General features: G+C 39.5%; 1 protein-coding gene across 2 annotated transcripts; it reads right to left on the reverse strand.

Annotated features, from left to right (window-relative positions):
* Window positions 1–1,912: 1,912 nt before the first annotated feature.
* LOC125241196 (palmitoyltransferase ZDHHC3) lies at window positions 1,913–13,612 on the reverse strand. Of its 2 annotated transcripts, XM_048149556.1 has the most exons (7): window positions 13,318–13,612; window positions 11,160–11,310; window positions 9,797–9,988; window positions 8,833–9,054; window positions 7,701–7,811; window positions 6,057–6,158; window positions 1,913–3,622 (listed from the first exon to the last, which is right to left on the reverse strand). In XM_048149556.1, the coding sequence occupies exons 2-7, from the start codon at window positions 11,298–11,300 to the stop codon at window positions 3,464–3,466; spliced, it is 927 nt and encodes a 308-aa protein (XP_048005513.1). In that variant the 5' UTR covers window positions 11,301–11,310; window positions 13,318–13,612; the 3' UTR covers window positions 1,913–3,463. The 2 variants fall into 2 exon arrangements, with proteins under 2 accessions (XP_048005513.1, XP_048005514.1); XM_048149557.1 differs by lacking the exons at window positions 11,160–11,310; window positions 13,318–13,612 and adding an exon at window positions 11,032–11,149.
* Between the last annotated feature and the right edge of the window lie 11 nt (window positions 13,613–13,623).

The raw sequence follows: 13,623 nt of genomic DNA on the forward strand, positions 1-13,623 counted from the left end.
TAGTATGGATATGTCCATGTATCGTTTCGCCGCGAACACGGGCAGTAAAACCTGTGGAAACCCGAAACGGCCGTAAATAAAGGTACCAAAACTACCAAAATGCGTTCGAGATAGAGCCATAAATAAGACCCTCTTAGAAACTTTTGATTTATTTTTGCAAAACGCATTTTTTTATATTACTTAACTTATGTCAGTGTTAACACTGTCAGTGACTCGTGGCAAGGAATAATAAAATATAGGTTGCAAAACTATAACCATAATAGTAAATGCAGACATTTGGTTCCCTAGTCATCTTACACCTCACTCAGTCAATCATTTCATACCACTCGAATTGTACACTGTATTACTTAAATATATATGACCTATACATGTGGTTATCAGGAACCACATAACATTGGGAAGTGGTAAAGGCTGTCACACACGTGTTCAGTAATTATTTCTATTTTTTTAATAACTCGATAACCGTAAGAGTTAAAATGCTTAGTTTCTTTGAGAAATTACTTGTATTTATTCTAAAGAACCATTCCTTAAAGTTAACGGAATTCAATAAAAACAGGGTGTATAGAACACGCTTTTTGAAAGAGCCTAACGCCACGAAACAATATTAGTCGCCATAATGTTATTATTCTATTATATTGTCTGCTATATTCTATGGAATAATGAAACAGTTACTAGGGCGAGTATATAATTGATATATGTTTAGTTTGCAATAGTTTGTAATGCAATAATGGCATAATAACCAGTTGCGAGATTTTAACTCTCCCAGTCATTGAGCGACATGGAAGGCACCTAATTCTATGAATTTATTCGAAAACCGAATAAAATATTTTTAAATTTGTTTTCATCACACCCGCACTTCAAATGTGCTATTGCACACAGGCGGAGCGTGAGTTATAGAAAAATCGTTCTCCCAAGGGAATAATGAAATTTCTTGTACCGTACTTAACTTTTTTTACAGCTATTTACATATTTTTTACATTGCGAGTGTGATGAAAAAGATTGTGTGTAACTCGGGGAGTATGAATATTACAAACTCGAGTATTTAAATCGCTCCCGCAAGCCGTCGCGATTTAACTTACTCTCGTTAGTAATATTCAACTTCCTCCCCTTGTTGCACAATGTACTATTATTGCTCCGTAGGTTCTGTCGGTTATGTCACCGCTTATGAGGAGCCACACTGAGATTTGGCCACGCTACTCTGCGCTACTATACTAAAGCATAGCCGCTTGCTGTCACCAGGCGGTCTAGCACAACTTGCGCTCTCGCCCGCGAGTCCATACTTGAAGTCGCGCTTGATGTATGAACTCGCGCGCGAGAACGTTGCAGTTGTGCTAAACCGCCAGATGCCATATTTTTTCTGCATTGTACAGTCACCAGCAATAACATTGGACAAAAAGAAGGCTGCATATCTGAGACGCTTTTATAGCTCTAGGAATAAGATTGTGTCTGATGTTTTTGCGGGCTTCTTTTTGCTCCTGTGTGTACAACACTGCACTCCGTAAGTCCGTACCCACAGCGATTGCAATAGCGACATACTGTACTAACCGACGACCGATATGTCTGTAGCCACCCTGCCTGCTGAGCCGCGGTCCTGGGTTCGAATCCCAGTAAGGGCATTTATTTGTGTGATGAGCACAGATATTTGTTCCTGAGTCATGGATGTTTTCTATGTATACAAGTATGTATTTATCTAGTTAAGTATGTATATCGTCGCTTAGTACAAGTTTTCCTTAGTTTGGGCACAGTATAATAAAGAGTACTATCGTACAGTATGGCCACTCCCGCTCCCCGCTGAAAGTGCCGCCCACCCCCTCTCAGTTACCTCACAGTTACCGCCTGTCAAAAATGCGAACAGTTGACCATAAGTCGACCTGTCATATTTCACTCATACAAGCATAGCACGCGTTCACCTACACGAGCTTAGACTGTGTGCTAGGAACGCGCCTCTTTCATATATTTGATCGTCAGTGTCCGAGGTGTGGTTTGGGGCTTAGTTGATCAGTGTAAGGTGTCTCCAAATTATTAAAAAAAAAAAAAAAAATTTTCAGTGTGCCTCCTCATTCTATTGCTGCTGCTCAGAAATCGCCCATGTAACTGCGTCTGTATCTATAATATCTTAGGCACTTAACACATCTGTTTCAATTATTTACTTGGCAAAATAAATCCAAGCATTCTTCTGTACACATTAATTTAACAATGGAATAAGTCGTCATGCTTTGAAATAATACTCATCGGAGTTAGGCACTGTGGCAACATTTTTGTGGTGTTGAAGACGTCAGTGGATACTGAGACCACGTGGAATCGTAACGAAATTATATCACCATTAAAATATCATGATACGATGCTGTAATTAGTAATAACGTCCAATATCGTGTCTAAGTGTTATTTCTATATGTACCATAAAATTACGAGTCAGTCGTCTAAATATTAGCAAGATCTGTACCTAAAATGTAAGTCTAATGTTGTATGTATACTATTTAAATTACAAATGTAAATTGTACAGAGTTATATTTGTGATGTTTATAAGTTTTCCTTTACGGTTACTACTCGAGCTACTCACAAAAATAGTGCAGTATCTTCGACCACCGAACTAAGAAAAAACACGCTTAGCAAAATTATTGCACGTAAATATGAAAAAATATTGCTTATTCTGAGATGCATCGATTACAATGGCAAATTATTGATTGAGAATTACGCCACGAAAGCGCACATTACATTATAATACATATTTATAAAGTCTTGCATTCACTGCTCGCCACCGCAGAGCTACGTACAATCACCTGCAAATATATGTTACTTTTCGAAGGCCGCAAAAACATCTGACACAATTTTAGAGTCTGCCAAAAAGAGTACAAATTAAAAAATGGCAACATCATAGTGTTGTCCTTTCAAAACAATATTGTTTAAGATAACGGAACGACACTACAACGTTGCCATTGCCATTTTTTAATATTGTGGCGACCACGGCGCACATCATAATAAACTGCTAAAATCATGAACCTCCCCACCGAAGTCGGATTACTTAGCTGATAGCTCGCGACTCGAGAGCCGGTTTGTAGGGAATACCCATGAGACCGGTGTCAGCTGTGTAGCAGTCGGCGCCCGCGCCGCTCTGGCAGTGCGATATCATCTCTTTTTGCCAGGTAGTTTTTATTGATTTTTAGAACAATAAGAGCGTGTCACATATCCTTCGAAGCCTTCGAAGAGTAACATATCTGTAAGTGCGTTTCACATTATCCGATCCGACATCGGATGTCGGATCGACATCCCATACATTACAGGCGCCATCTTAGATTTTTTCCATTGAAATCCTTCCGATATCCGATATCGGATCGGATAATGTGAAAACGGGCTAATTCTGTACAACGCGTGTGCAGTGCACATTTCATCTAGCCGCGGAGTGGTCGCCAGCGACAACCCCGCAAAAATATCAAGTGCTTGGTGAAGTAGATAAGATAACCTGTTAAACGCTATACAAGTAGCTGTCGAGCTTGGTCTTGATCGAGGGCTGGGTGAAGGGCGAGAACCAGAATACGGAGAAGCGGCCGAACACTTGCTGGATGTTCTTCCACCGAGACTTGCGCACCCATCGCGCCTGCTCTTTCTTTAGCTGTTCGATGCCCTGTTTACACAAAGAAGAGTTTATTAAGACACCAAATGTAAACAGACAATGTTAAGCCTTCGCTGCGGCAATGATTCAGATTCAGATTCATTTATTTCATAATACAAATTACAGTATAAATTGCATGTCAATCTACAAGAATTCATATTACGATCGTCAAATACAATAATATAAATAATTTCATAATGAAGTCAATACTTTGTACACCTTTCTGTTAGGTAACGTTAACGTGTGATTTCTTATGTTTTAAATGTTATTTTCCAAAATCTGTAAACAGCAATTATTGATTTGAAATCGAGGGAAGGTTTTCTAAGACCGTTTTCGCATCGCATTTTCGGATCTGGGGCCCATTTCTCGAAGATACAAGTTAAAATTGGTTGACAATGTCTAATATGACAAGTTGGAAAGAGACTCTGCTTGTAACTTTCAGTTTTGTGAAATGGGACCACTGATAGCTGCCCTCACTGACGTGACCCATTATCAGAATACACACTGTATATATTTTATCAGCCGGGTCCACACAGAGCGAGACACGTCGCGAGGCTATCTCCTCGCGCACGTGCTATAAGGGCATTTTCAGAAGTTGAGAGCCGAAATTAGCGTAAGTCGTTAACAGAAATTAACTCAAATTTAAATAGATATCATACACGAAAGAAAAAACGACAGGGCCCACTGGTGGCCGAGCCGGGAATCGAACCCGGGTCTTCAGCTTACGCGGCTAACGTCCTCATCACTAGACCACCCGCCCGCCGTGGTACCCGACGAAATTTCTCTAGTGTATGTTATCTCTGATAAGGCTAGGCGCCTTTGACCAACTCTAAGGGCGAGCAATTAGTGCTTGTGCTTGCACCTCCTATACCACAGAACACCCCACTAGAAGCCAAATGCAAGCGATATTGTTCGAGACGCAAATCACCAATCCTTGCGGGGTGAGGCGGGCGCGCACGGTGCTGCCATTGGTCGTTTCAAATAATGGCGCGCCTTTATGATTAGCAGTAGGGATGGGAATGGGACATGTCTATTATAGGCAATGGTACCGGTACCAGTACTGTGGTGAATTTGTTTTGCAACAAATTATAATATTATAATTAAATTATAATAAGGCCTAGTTACCCTTCGGGTTGGAAGGTCAGATGGCAGTCGCTTTCATAAAACTAGTGCCTACGCCAAATCTTGGTAGTAGTTTCCAAAGCGGACCCCAGGCTCCCATGAGCCGTGGCGAATGCCGATGCCGGGATAACGCAAGGAGGATGATAATTGTGATAGCATCTCAATAAAAATCATTCTAGTAACTAATAACTAAACTGTGCATTTTTACTTATGTTTACTAAGTTAAATAACCAACTAAATATTCTAAACTAATCAATGAACTAAATACCACTACAGACTCTACAGATTCTAGATAATTATTCACTATTACAAATCTGCTTTCTTTTATATTTCATAAAATGGTAGCACATGGTACGAACGGCAGTACGAAGTTCCCGCAACAGACATAAACTAACATGGCCCCATGCCTAGTCGTTTACGTGAAAGGGATAGCATATCACATTGTTAACTCGGTAAAGAGGGATGGACGCGCCTCGGCGCCGCTCAGCACAACCATATTGACCAGTATAAATGAACTCCGCGGACAATAAACAATATTCAACAAAATAATTAATTTGACTTAACTGTGGAATGTTGTTCCATCTTTTTTACATGTAGAAGTGTTAGAAGACTTGCCACACCACTTTATGCTGTAAGAGACCATTGTTTGCAACCAAAATTGATTATTTAAGATTTTTTCCCGAGCGGACACGGACACTGTTAGCGGGTCGTATACTTGGGCGCTACTGATCGGTGTCGCACGCGTTCAAACTTTTATAAACCTGATTTGTCGTATGCTTGGTGACCGCGAGTCGCCCTGTAAGGGCCATCTTGTTGTATTGATCTGTGTCCTATACGAATCCTTTGCAGGATTACGATATAGCGAGAGAGACTCTATACAACTAGGGAACAAATCAAATTATTTTATTGAATATTTTTCGATTTGTTCTTTTTTCAAGTAGTCACACTACTATATATAAATAAATTTAAATAGATATCATACACGAAAGAAAAAACGACAGGGCCCACTGGTGGCCGAGCCGGGAATCGAACCCGGGTCTTCAATAAAATAATTTCATTTGTTCCCTAGTTGTATAGAAATTAACTCGCTGTCAGTTTTGTGACGACAATTAAGCATAAAATATTTCTAAAAATTTACTTTTTTCACATTCCGAATGTATATTCTCTTAAAGAAATTTCATGCTTAATTATCGTCATAAAACTGACAGTGAGTTAATTTTTGTTAACAACTTACGCTAATTGGGGGGTCCCAAATTCTGAAAATGCCCTTATAGACGTGCCTCGGCCGAGGCAGAGTGTGCAATCTGCCTCGGCTCACACCTACCGTCTCATCGTTCCATATGGCGTGCAACTGAGTGCCCAGCATGACCACGGTGAAGATGGCGAAGAGCAACGCCTCCGCTATGAGAAACAGCAGCAGAACCACCTGGAAACGATAAATTGTCTATAGTATTTTTTTTTTTTTTTATGGGATAGGAGGCAAACGAGCAGACAGGTCGCCTGATGGTAAGCGATCACCGCCGCCCATGGACACCCGAAACACCAGAGGTGTTGGAGGTGCGTTGCCGGCCTTTAAGATGGGTGTTGTAAGGGTAATAGTAGTAACAAAAACATATTATGTAACTCCGTATAGACAGTGTATAGATACCACAGACCCACGGCAATAGTAGTAACAAAAACATATTATGTAACTCCGTATAGACAGCTACAGCACAGTATAATAAAAAGTACTATCGTACAGTATGGCCACTCCCGCTCCCCGCTGAAAGTGCCGCCCACCCCCTCTCGGTTACCTTACAGTTACCGCCTGTCAAATACGCGAACAGTCGACCTGTCATATCTACTCATCCAAGCATGGTACGCGTTCACCTATACGAGCTTAGAATGTGTGCTAGGGACGCGCCTCTTTCATATATTTCATCGCCAGTGTCCGAGATGTGGCTACAGTCTAAGAAAAAAATGTACCTCAGAACCATATACAAAAAGTTACAGTGGCCTAGATGGCGTTACACCTTCGGGGGACGCTCGGCTAGATGACGCTAATATTAATATTTGACATTTTAACACATATCAAGCTAAGAATATGGGCCAAATTGTCAAAACTGAGGTAAATCTTAAGCTTGTGACGAGAGATGGCAGTCTATGCACTGTGATTACACATTTTACTTCGGCAGTAACTCTCTATAATACTCGATCCTCTTTGATTACTACCAAAGAGGATCATGTATTTAGATTTACTGTCAACATGATCCTCTTCAAAATATCCGTCGTGGCAGGAGGCGGTGCAGGATCGGGACATATGGCGTGCTCCCATTTCGGGGGCCAATATTCACTTTAGATCACCCAAATTAGTTAGATACTCAATCACACATCCAGGTATTAACGATTTCATACAGAGAAAGAATGGGACAGTGTTACGTCAGCGTCGCATAGTGTTTTGACTCGTCAATTCCTAAGGGAGGGTAGGGGAAGGGAGGAAGGGTTGAACTTTTGCTGAAGAGGAAATGCAACCCTTTTCTTGACGGCAGTCGTGCCACTATATGTCACGAACTGGTACAGCAAGAGAGTAGCTAGCCGTCAGGGTATAACATTTGAGTTATACGTACGCCCCGTGGCCGTGAGGGTATAATTATTTGAACTATAGTGTACGCCCGCCGTGACCGCTAGGGTATAAGAGCATTTTTTTAATTTGGGACACCCCAATTAGCGTAAGTTGTTAACAAAAATTAACTCACTGTCAGTTTTGTGACGATAATTAAGCATGAAATTTCTATACAAATATTGTTTAAGTGTTAAACTTTAAGCGATAATCTACTTTTAGAATGCGAAAGAAGTACATTTTTAGACAGATTTTATGCTTAATTGTCGTCACCAAACTGACAGCGAAATTTTTGTTAACAACTTACGCAAAATGGGGGGTCCCAAATTGTGAAAATGCCCATAAACACGTGGACTATATTGTACGCACCGTGGCAGGCGGCGAGTACGTACTGCAGTCGCGCCACTCGTGCCGTATGCACGTCACGAACTGGTACAGCGACAGCGCCAGCGAGTGGATCGATATCGCCGCGATGTAGAACTGTAACAACACACATCTGGTCAGTGAGCCATTTTTATATTGGGTTCACGGCATATAGAATCTGTCCAAGGCTTAAGGGGCTCACCACGGTTTTCATAGATTTTTGACAAGTTTTGAGTTGAAACTCCTAAATTTGCACTACAGACAGAATTATAAGACCAATGGCCATGGGTTCTTCAACCTTTTATCTCTATTCGTAAGAGCCATATTTAGAAAAAAAAACAATACTTACTTATTTTTCTATGAATTTTTTAAACATGGTCTAAAAAACACTTCCATCGAAATTTTATTTTAGTGAAAGGTGTTACATACCTACATAAAATCGACAAGTTACCTTTGACTTTTCTAAAAATACAAGAGAGATTTTATTTTTGAAGTAATTAAAACAAAAGTTATGACCAAAAAAACAGTTTTTGACCCTAAAACTGTTCAATTTGATGTCAAATATCACAGAAGCAATAAGCTGTGAAGGAATTATGAGATACTTTTGTGCTTAAAGACGATGCTGTTAATATGATAGGTTTTAGAAACTATCATAATATCAATAGATTCAAATCGAAGGTCATTGGCGCAGGGAACGCCCTTAAGAACGCGGAATATCTGTTCAAGCAAGGCAAGCTCAAAGTACTTCTGATTATTTTCCCCCAGGCAGTTGACCTAGAGCACCGCTTGCAGCACCGCTGGCACATCGAGCAATTATTCTACACTTGAGCACTTGAAGATTTCACGACGGAACTTTTGTCTGACTGTGTAACGAGACTTACTAACCGGGAAAAACACGAAGTAGTAGTTGACCCAGTGGTGGTCTATCTTGCGGATGCTCTGCTCTCACACCGAGCAGTGACTCCACACTATGCACTTGAAGAATTGAGTCTTGTGAAACATCTGACTGTGTAACAAAGCTTACTAACCGTTGACCCAGGGGCAGTGGTGGTCCATTTTGCGGATGCACCTCTGACATACCAAGCAGTCATTCTACACCTGAAGACGTCTAGAGACTTCGTGTATGAAAGCTACTGACCGTGAAAAGCACGAAGTACTTCTGGTTGTTCTCCCCCACACAGTTGTTGACCCAGGGGCAATGGTGATCCATTTTCCGGATGCACCGCTGGCACACCGAGCAGTGATGAGCTCGCTCCGGCTTGATGCTGCAGCACTTGGTGCATTTAAAGATGACTTGGCCTTCGCGGAAACTCATCTGCTTGATTATCTTCTTGGTGGCGTTGCCTTTTGGTACCGCGCCCTGGAATGTAAGAAATAAAATTAGATCAGTTTAAGCCTTCTGTAAGCAGAGGTATGAATGAGGTATTGGACAAAACAATGTCATTTTGAACAAATTTTGAGTTATTAGTATATCTTCTACAGGACCCCAGGGGCCCGTTTCTCGAAAGGTACAAGCCTTGCATTACAAGTGCGCGAACTGTCAAATTACTGTACACTTGTAATACAAGTCATAACTGTACAGTACAAGTCATAACTTGCGACATAGCAATCAAAATAAAAGCAACTTCCTCGCGTATTTTTATTTTTAAACTTAAAAGGAGGATTCGGCCCCTACCAAAGACATGTAACTCCGTATAGACGGATAAAGTCTAAGAAAAAAACGTACCTCAAAGCCATAGAGAAAAAGGTACGGTGGCCTAGACGGCGTTACACCTTTGGGGAACGCTCGGCTAGATGGCGCTAAAATATTTGACATTTTAACACATATCAAGCTAACAACATGGACCAAAATTTCAAAAAACTGAAGTTCAAAAGTTTTAAGCCTGTGTCGAGAGATGGCAGTCTATGCACTGTGATTATGATTACACATTTTTCTTTGACATTAACTCTCTATAATACTCGATCCTCTTTGGCCCGACGCATGTAAACTTTGTTGAAAATAAATAATTTTGAATTTTTGAATTTGACTTATCGCAATAGGGAAGAGAAATGGGGCTACCATACTACTCGGGTTGGACCTATAGCCAAAAATACTACGTTACCGGGTCCGTGAACATGGTGCGCAGATGGCTGGCGAAGGCCAGGAAGGCCAGGCTCTGGAACAGGAATATGTTGACGTAGCTGTAAAGCGGGTAGGCCGACACGGCTGGCAGCAACATCACCATCATCACCACGAACTCCGCGTACAAGATCAGCATCCATGTTAGTACCGCGCATATTATACCGCATATGTCCTGAAGCAAAACAAAGTTATTGTCAATATATCATTTTTAACCGCCGCACCCAAATCTCAAGGAAGGTGGTTCTCAATTCGTCTGTTTTTTTTTCTGTTTGTTCCACGATATCTCCGTCGTTACTGGACCGATTTTGATTTTTTTTTTATCGTATGTATATGCATACAGATTGGTCCCATGGGATCCTGGACAAATCGAGGGAACTCCTCAAATCTGAAAGGCATGTATATCGTGATTTTTGTGTTTTTATAAGAACAGCATGCATTTACGTACGGGACAGTGACATTTGGTGCAGTGGAACTGCTGATGATGGTCAGAACGGAACTCCTCAAATCTGAACGGCACACTTATAGTGACTTTGGTATTTTTTAAGAACAGCATGCACTTACGTCCAAAACAGTGACATTTGGTGCAGTGGAACTGCTGATGAAGATCAGAACGGAATTCCTCAAATCTGAACGGCACGCTTATGATGAGTTTGGTATTTTTATAAGAACAGCTTGCGTTTGCTTTCAGGACAGTGACATTTGGTGCAGTGGAGCTTCTGATGATGATCAGAACGGAACTCCTCAAATCTGAACGGCACACTTATAGTGACTTTCATATTTTTATAATAAAAGCATGCATTTAGGTTCAGAATAGTGACATTTATTTGTTAGGAGATTTGTTCTCTTTGTTATGCTTATACATATTGAGTTTTCAATTCAAATTCTGTCAAACTCTATTTCTTATATGTAATCGGATATCGGATTCATGAGTAATTGAGGAAACTCGTCAAACCTTAACAGTATATGTATATTCATTAAATTTGTGTTTCCATCAAATAATTAAAGATTTATATCAAAAGCAGTTTTAAAAATTACCTACACATTTCTACATAATCCAACATTCGCAAGTACCTTTCACCAGAACCCCAAAAGCGGCGGTTTTTTTTTTAATTTTAATTATTGATATTAGATTTATTTTCAACAACTTCAACAATCCGCAGGTCGACATAAGGGATCTCAGGATCCTCATCGCAACTCATGACACCTCACACTCACCTTAATGCACCAGGCCTTGCCGCCGCAGCAGCGGTTGTGCATGTCCCGGTTGGGCCTCGCGAGGCCGGCGTGCCCCGGGCCCATGTCACTACATCTATCAAGGTCCACTCATGACACCTCACACTCACCTTAATGCACCAGGCCTTGCCGCCGCAGCAGCGGTTGTGCATGTCCCGGTTGGGCCTCGTGAGGCCGGCGCGCTCCGGGTCCATGTCGCAAGGGCTCTCAAGGTCTTCCTCGTCTGAGCTCACGAACATCTCGCGAATCATAGTCCCTGACCTATAAATTTTAAATGTCTGCGTTTTGGCTGATTTACACTTGAAACTTTTTACTTTCTTTACTATTCTGTAATTAGAGTATTTAAAAAATAGACGATTGATTTACACCATTGCATCATGCGGTAGTGCTTAAGCAATCTAAAATGCAGATGCAGTACTATTGAAATATAATCCTGATATTTCATTAAAGCACAATTATAAAGTGGGTTAAAAATAAAAAACAAAGAGATAACTAATAATTATAGTAGTAGTAACTCTTTATTGTACAAAAACACATTAATAAAAAGTAGCATACATTGAGCTGTGAAGTACAAAAAGGCTAACTTATCCCTTTGAGGGATCTCTTCCAGTTAACCTTTGTGTAAATGAATTATATATACATGAAAGCATTTTAACAAATTAAACAAAGTACAACAAATAAAACTGATGCGCTGTGCGGCCTTTCATGATTAAAATTGCAATGAGTTCGCTTTGCATGAACTTAGAAGTATTTTTTATTTAATGCCATTCTGCATCATGCTAAGTTGACTAAATAGTAAGTTACTAAGTAATTAACTTATGAATCACTAAGTAATTAACTAATTCATAAATTTCTATGGATTACGTCTCTCTCTGGGTTATTTTTAAAACATGAAAAAATGATCCTCTCTTATCCACTTAATGATAATTAGCCAGGTCCACACAGAGCGAGGCACATAGTGAGGCAATGTGCTCGCACTGCAGACATTCAGTGTAGACGAGCCTCAGCCAAGACCATGCATGCTGGCCGAGCAACCTGCCTCATCCGAGACACATCTATATTGAACATTTGCCGCGAAAGCACATTGCCTCCATAATTGCCTCACTGTGTGGACTTGGCTATTGCATTCGCAATCATGTCAATTAATTAACAAGAGTTCATGAAAAAGCAATTTGTACTTTAATTAAGGTAATGTGGGCGAAGATTAAAGGTTTTTCCCTGAGGGCTAAGATTAATATGTTCCGTATTGTGTAGCCCTACAGGGGGCTCTATCTTAACCCGCAAGAAAAACCCTTCAATCTTCCCCCACCTTACCTTAACTCATTTAGGTGTTCTAATTTCGCTTGCTTTGCTGTTCACAAGGAACCCTAAAGATTTTTATAGTGTCTTAATAATATTTAAGGATTAACATTTCCTACAAACCTAATATTTGGAATGAAATTGAAAAACATATAACTGCTAACAATGTATGCTTAATTTTATTTTTCATTCCTTTGCCTTAAAAGTTTATAGTTAAAACTCTTTCGGGGTTTGTTATGATACATGTATATTTAAGAGAAAAAAAAATACAGCAAATACTTATAGCCAACAGGCATGTTTTAACATTTTAAGCGTGCAATGAAAATGGATAAATAATACAATGAAACAAGTAATTAAAATAAATAAAAAACTAAACAAAATTATCTGCATGTAAATATGACCGAAAAACAGATTTGAAGCCAATAAACCAATCAAAAAAGCCATTTTTACATGAGTAAGCATAAGGAATAAATGTGTTTTTGCTAGGTTCTGCCTATAAAATTGCCGCAGCCAAGGTGTTAATAAGAAAATTCACAAAACTCTGCACTATCATATTTCTTTATTCATACTTAAGTTCAAATCGAGTAATTATTCTACTGGACAAACTTATTCATCACCGGAATATTTTTCAATGCCTTATATGCACATTAAATATATTGCTTTGGGTTCAATGTAATTATATTTAATGGCAAAATTTAATGGCAAATCCAGTATATCTTTTACAATAAACATGCATTAGGCCTATAATTACTAGCTTTCATAATTTAACAAAGTTGCCTCCCTGTTTTAAACTGCAATGACTTACAGAATCCCTTTAAATGGTAACTATAATACTTATTTGCCCTATAAAAAATATATATAATTGTCTTAATTACACTATTGTAGGTGATTACACTTTGAATATCATACAATGTTACACCCAAGCAAATAAAAAAGTATGCTAACTTCAATGGTATCCAATTTACTTACCGGTTTTGATACTATATTTTTCTAAAATATCACTATGTCCAAAAACTTGTCCTGTTCATATCATAACCACAAGCCCTTAGACTTTAATGAAATTACTCCATAGAAAAGAAAATAGAAACTTAACTTAAGATTGAACTAGGGTATAAGTATGCAGTAACATACTTTCACATTTTAGAAACAAGTGAATTTATCAGAAATCTACGACCTGACTTAAAATTATAGCAAGTGTTTTAGGAATTTGATTTAATTTTCCTTTCAGTCAGACGTATTATTCAAAATCAATAAGTAAAATCGCTGTCTCAAGTC

Source organism: Leguminivora glycinivorella, chromosome Z, assembly GCF_023078275.1.
Source record: "Leguminivora glycinivorella isolate SPB_JAAS2020 chromosome Z, LegGlyc_1.1, whole genome shotgun sequence".
NCBI classification, from domain to species: domain Eukaryota; kingdom Metazoa; phylum Arthropoda; class Insecta; order Lepidoptera; family Tortricidae; genus Leguminivora; species Leguminivora glycinivorella.

What these genes read in the sequence shown, in the direction of transcription:
- LOC125241196 (XM_048149556.1), bottom strand. Translation starts at nt 11,300, where the DNA reads ATGATTCGCGAGATGTTCGTGAGCTCAGACGAGGAAGACCTTGAGAGC. An exon ending in GCACCATGTTCACGGACCCG is followed by an intron (nt 9,055 to 9,796) that starts GTAACGTAGTAT and finishes CTTACATTCCAG; the next exon opens with GGCGCGGTACCAAAAGGCAA. An exon ending in CGTACTCGCCGCCTGCCACG is followed by an intron (nt 6,159 to 7,700) that starts GTGCGTACAATA and finishes TATCGTTTCCAG; the next exon opens with GTGGTTCTGCTGCTGTTTCT.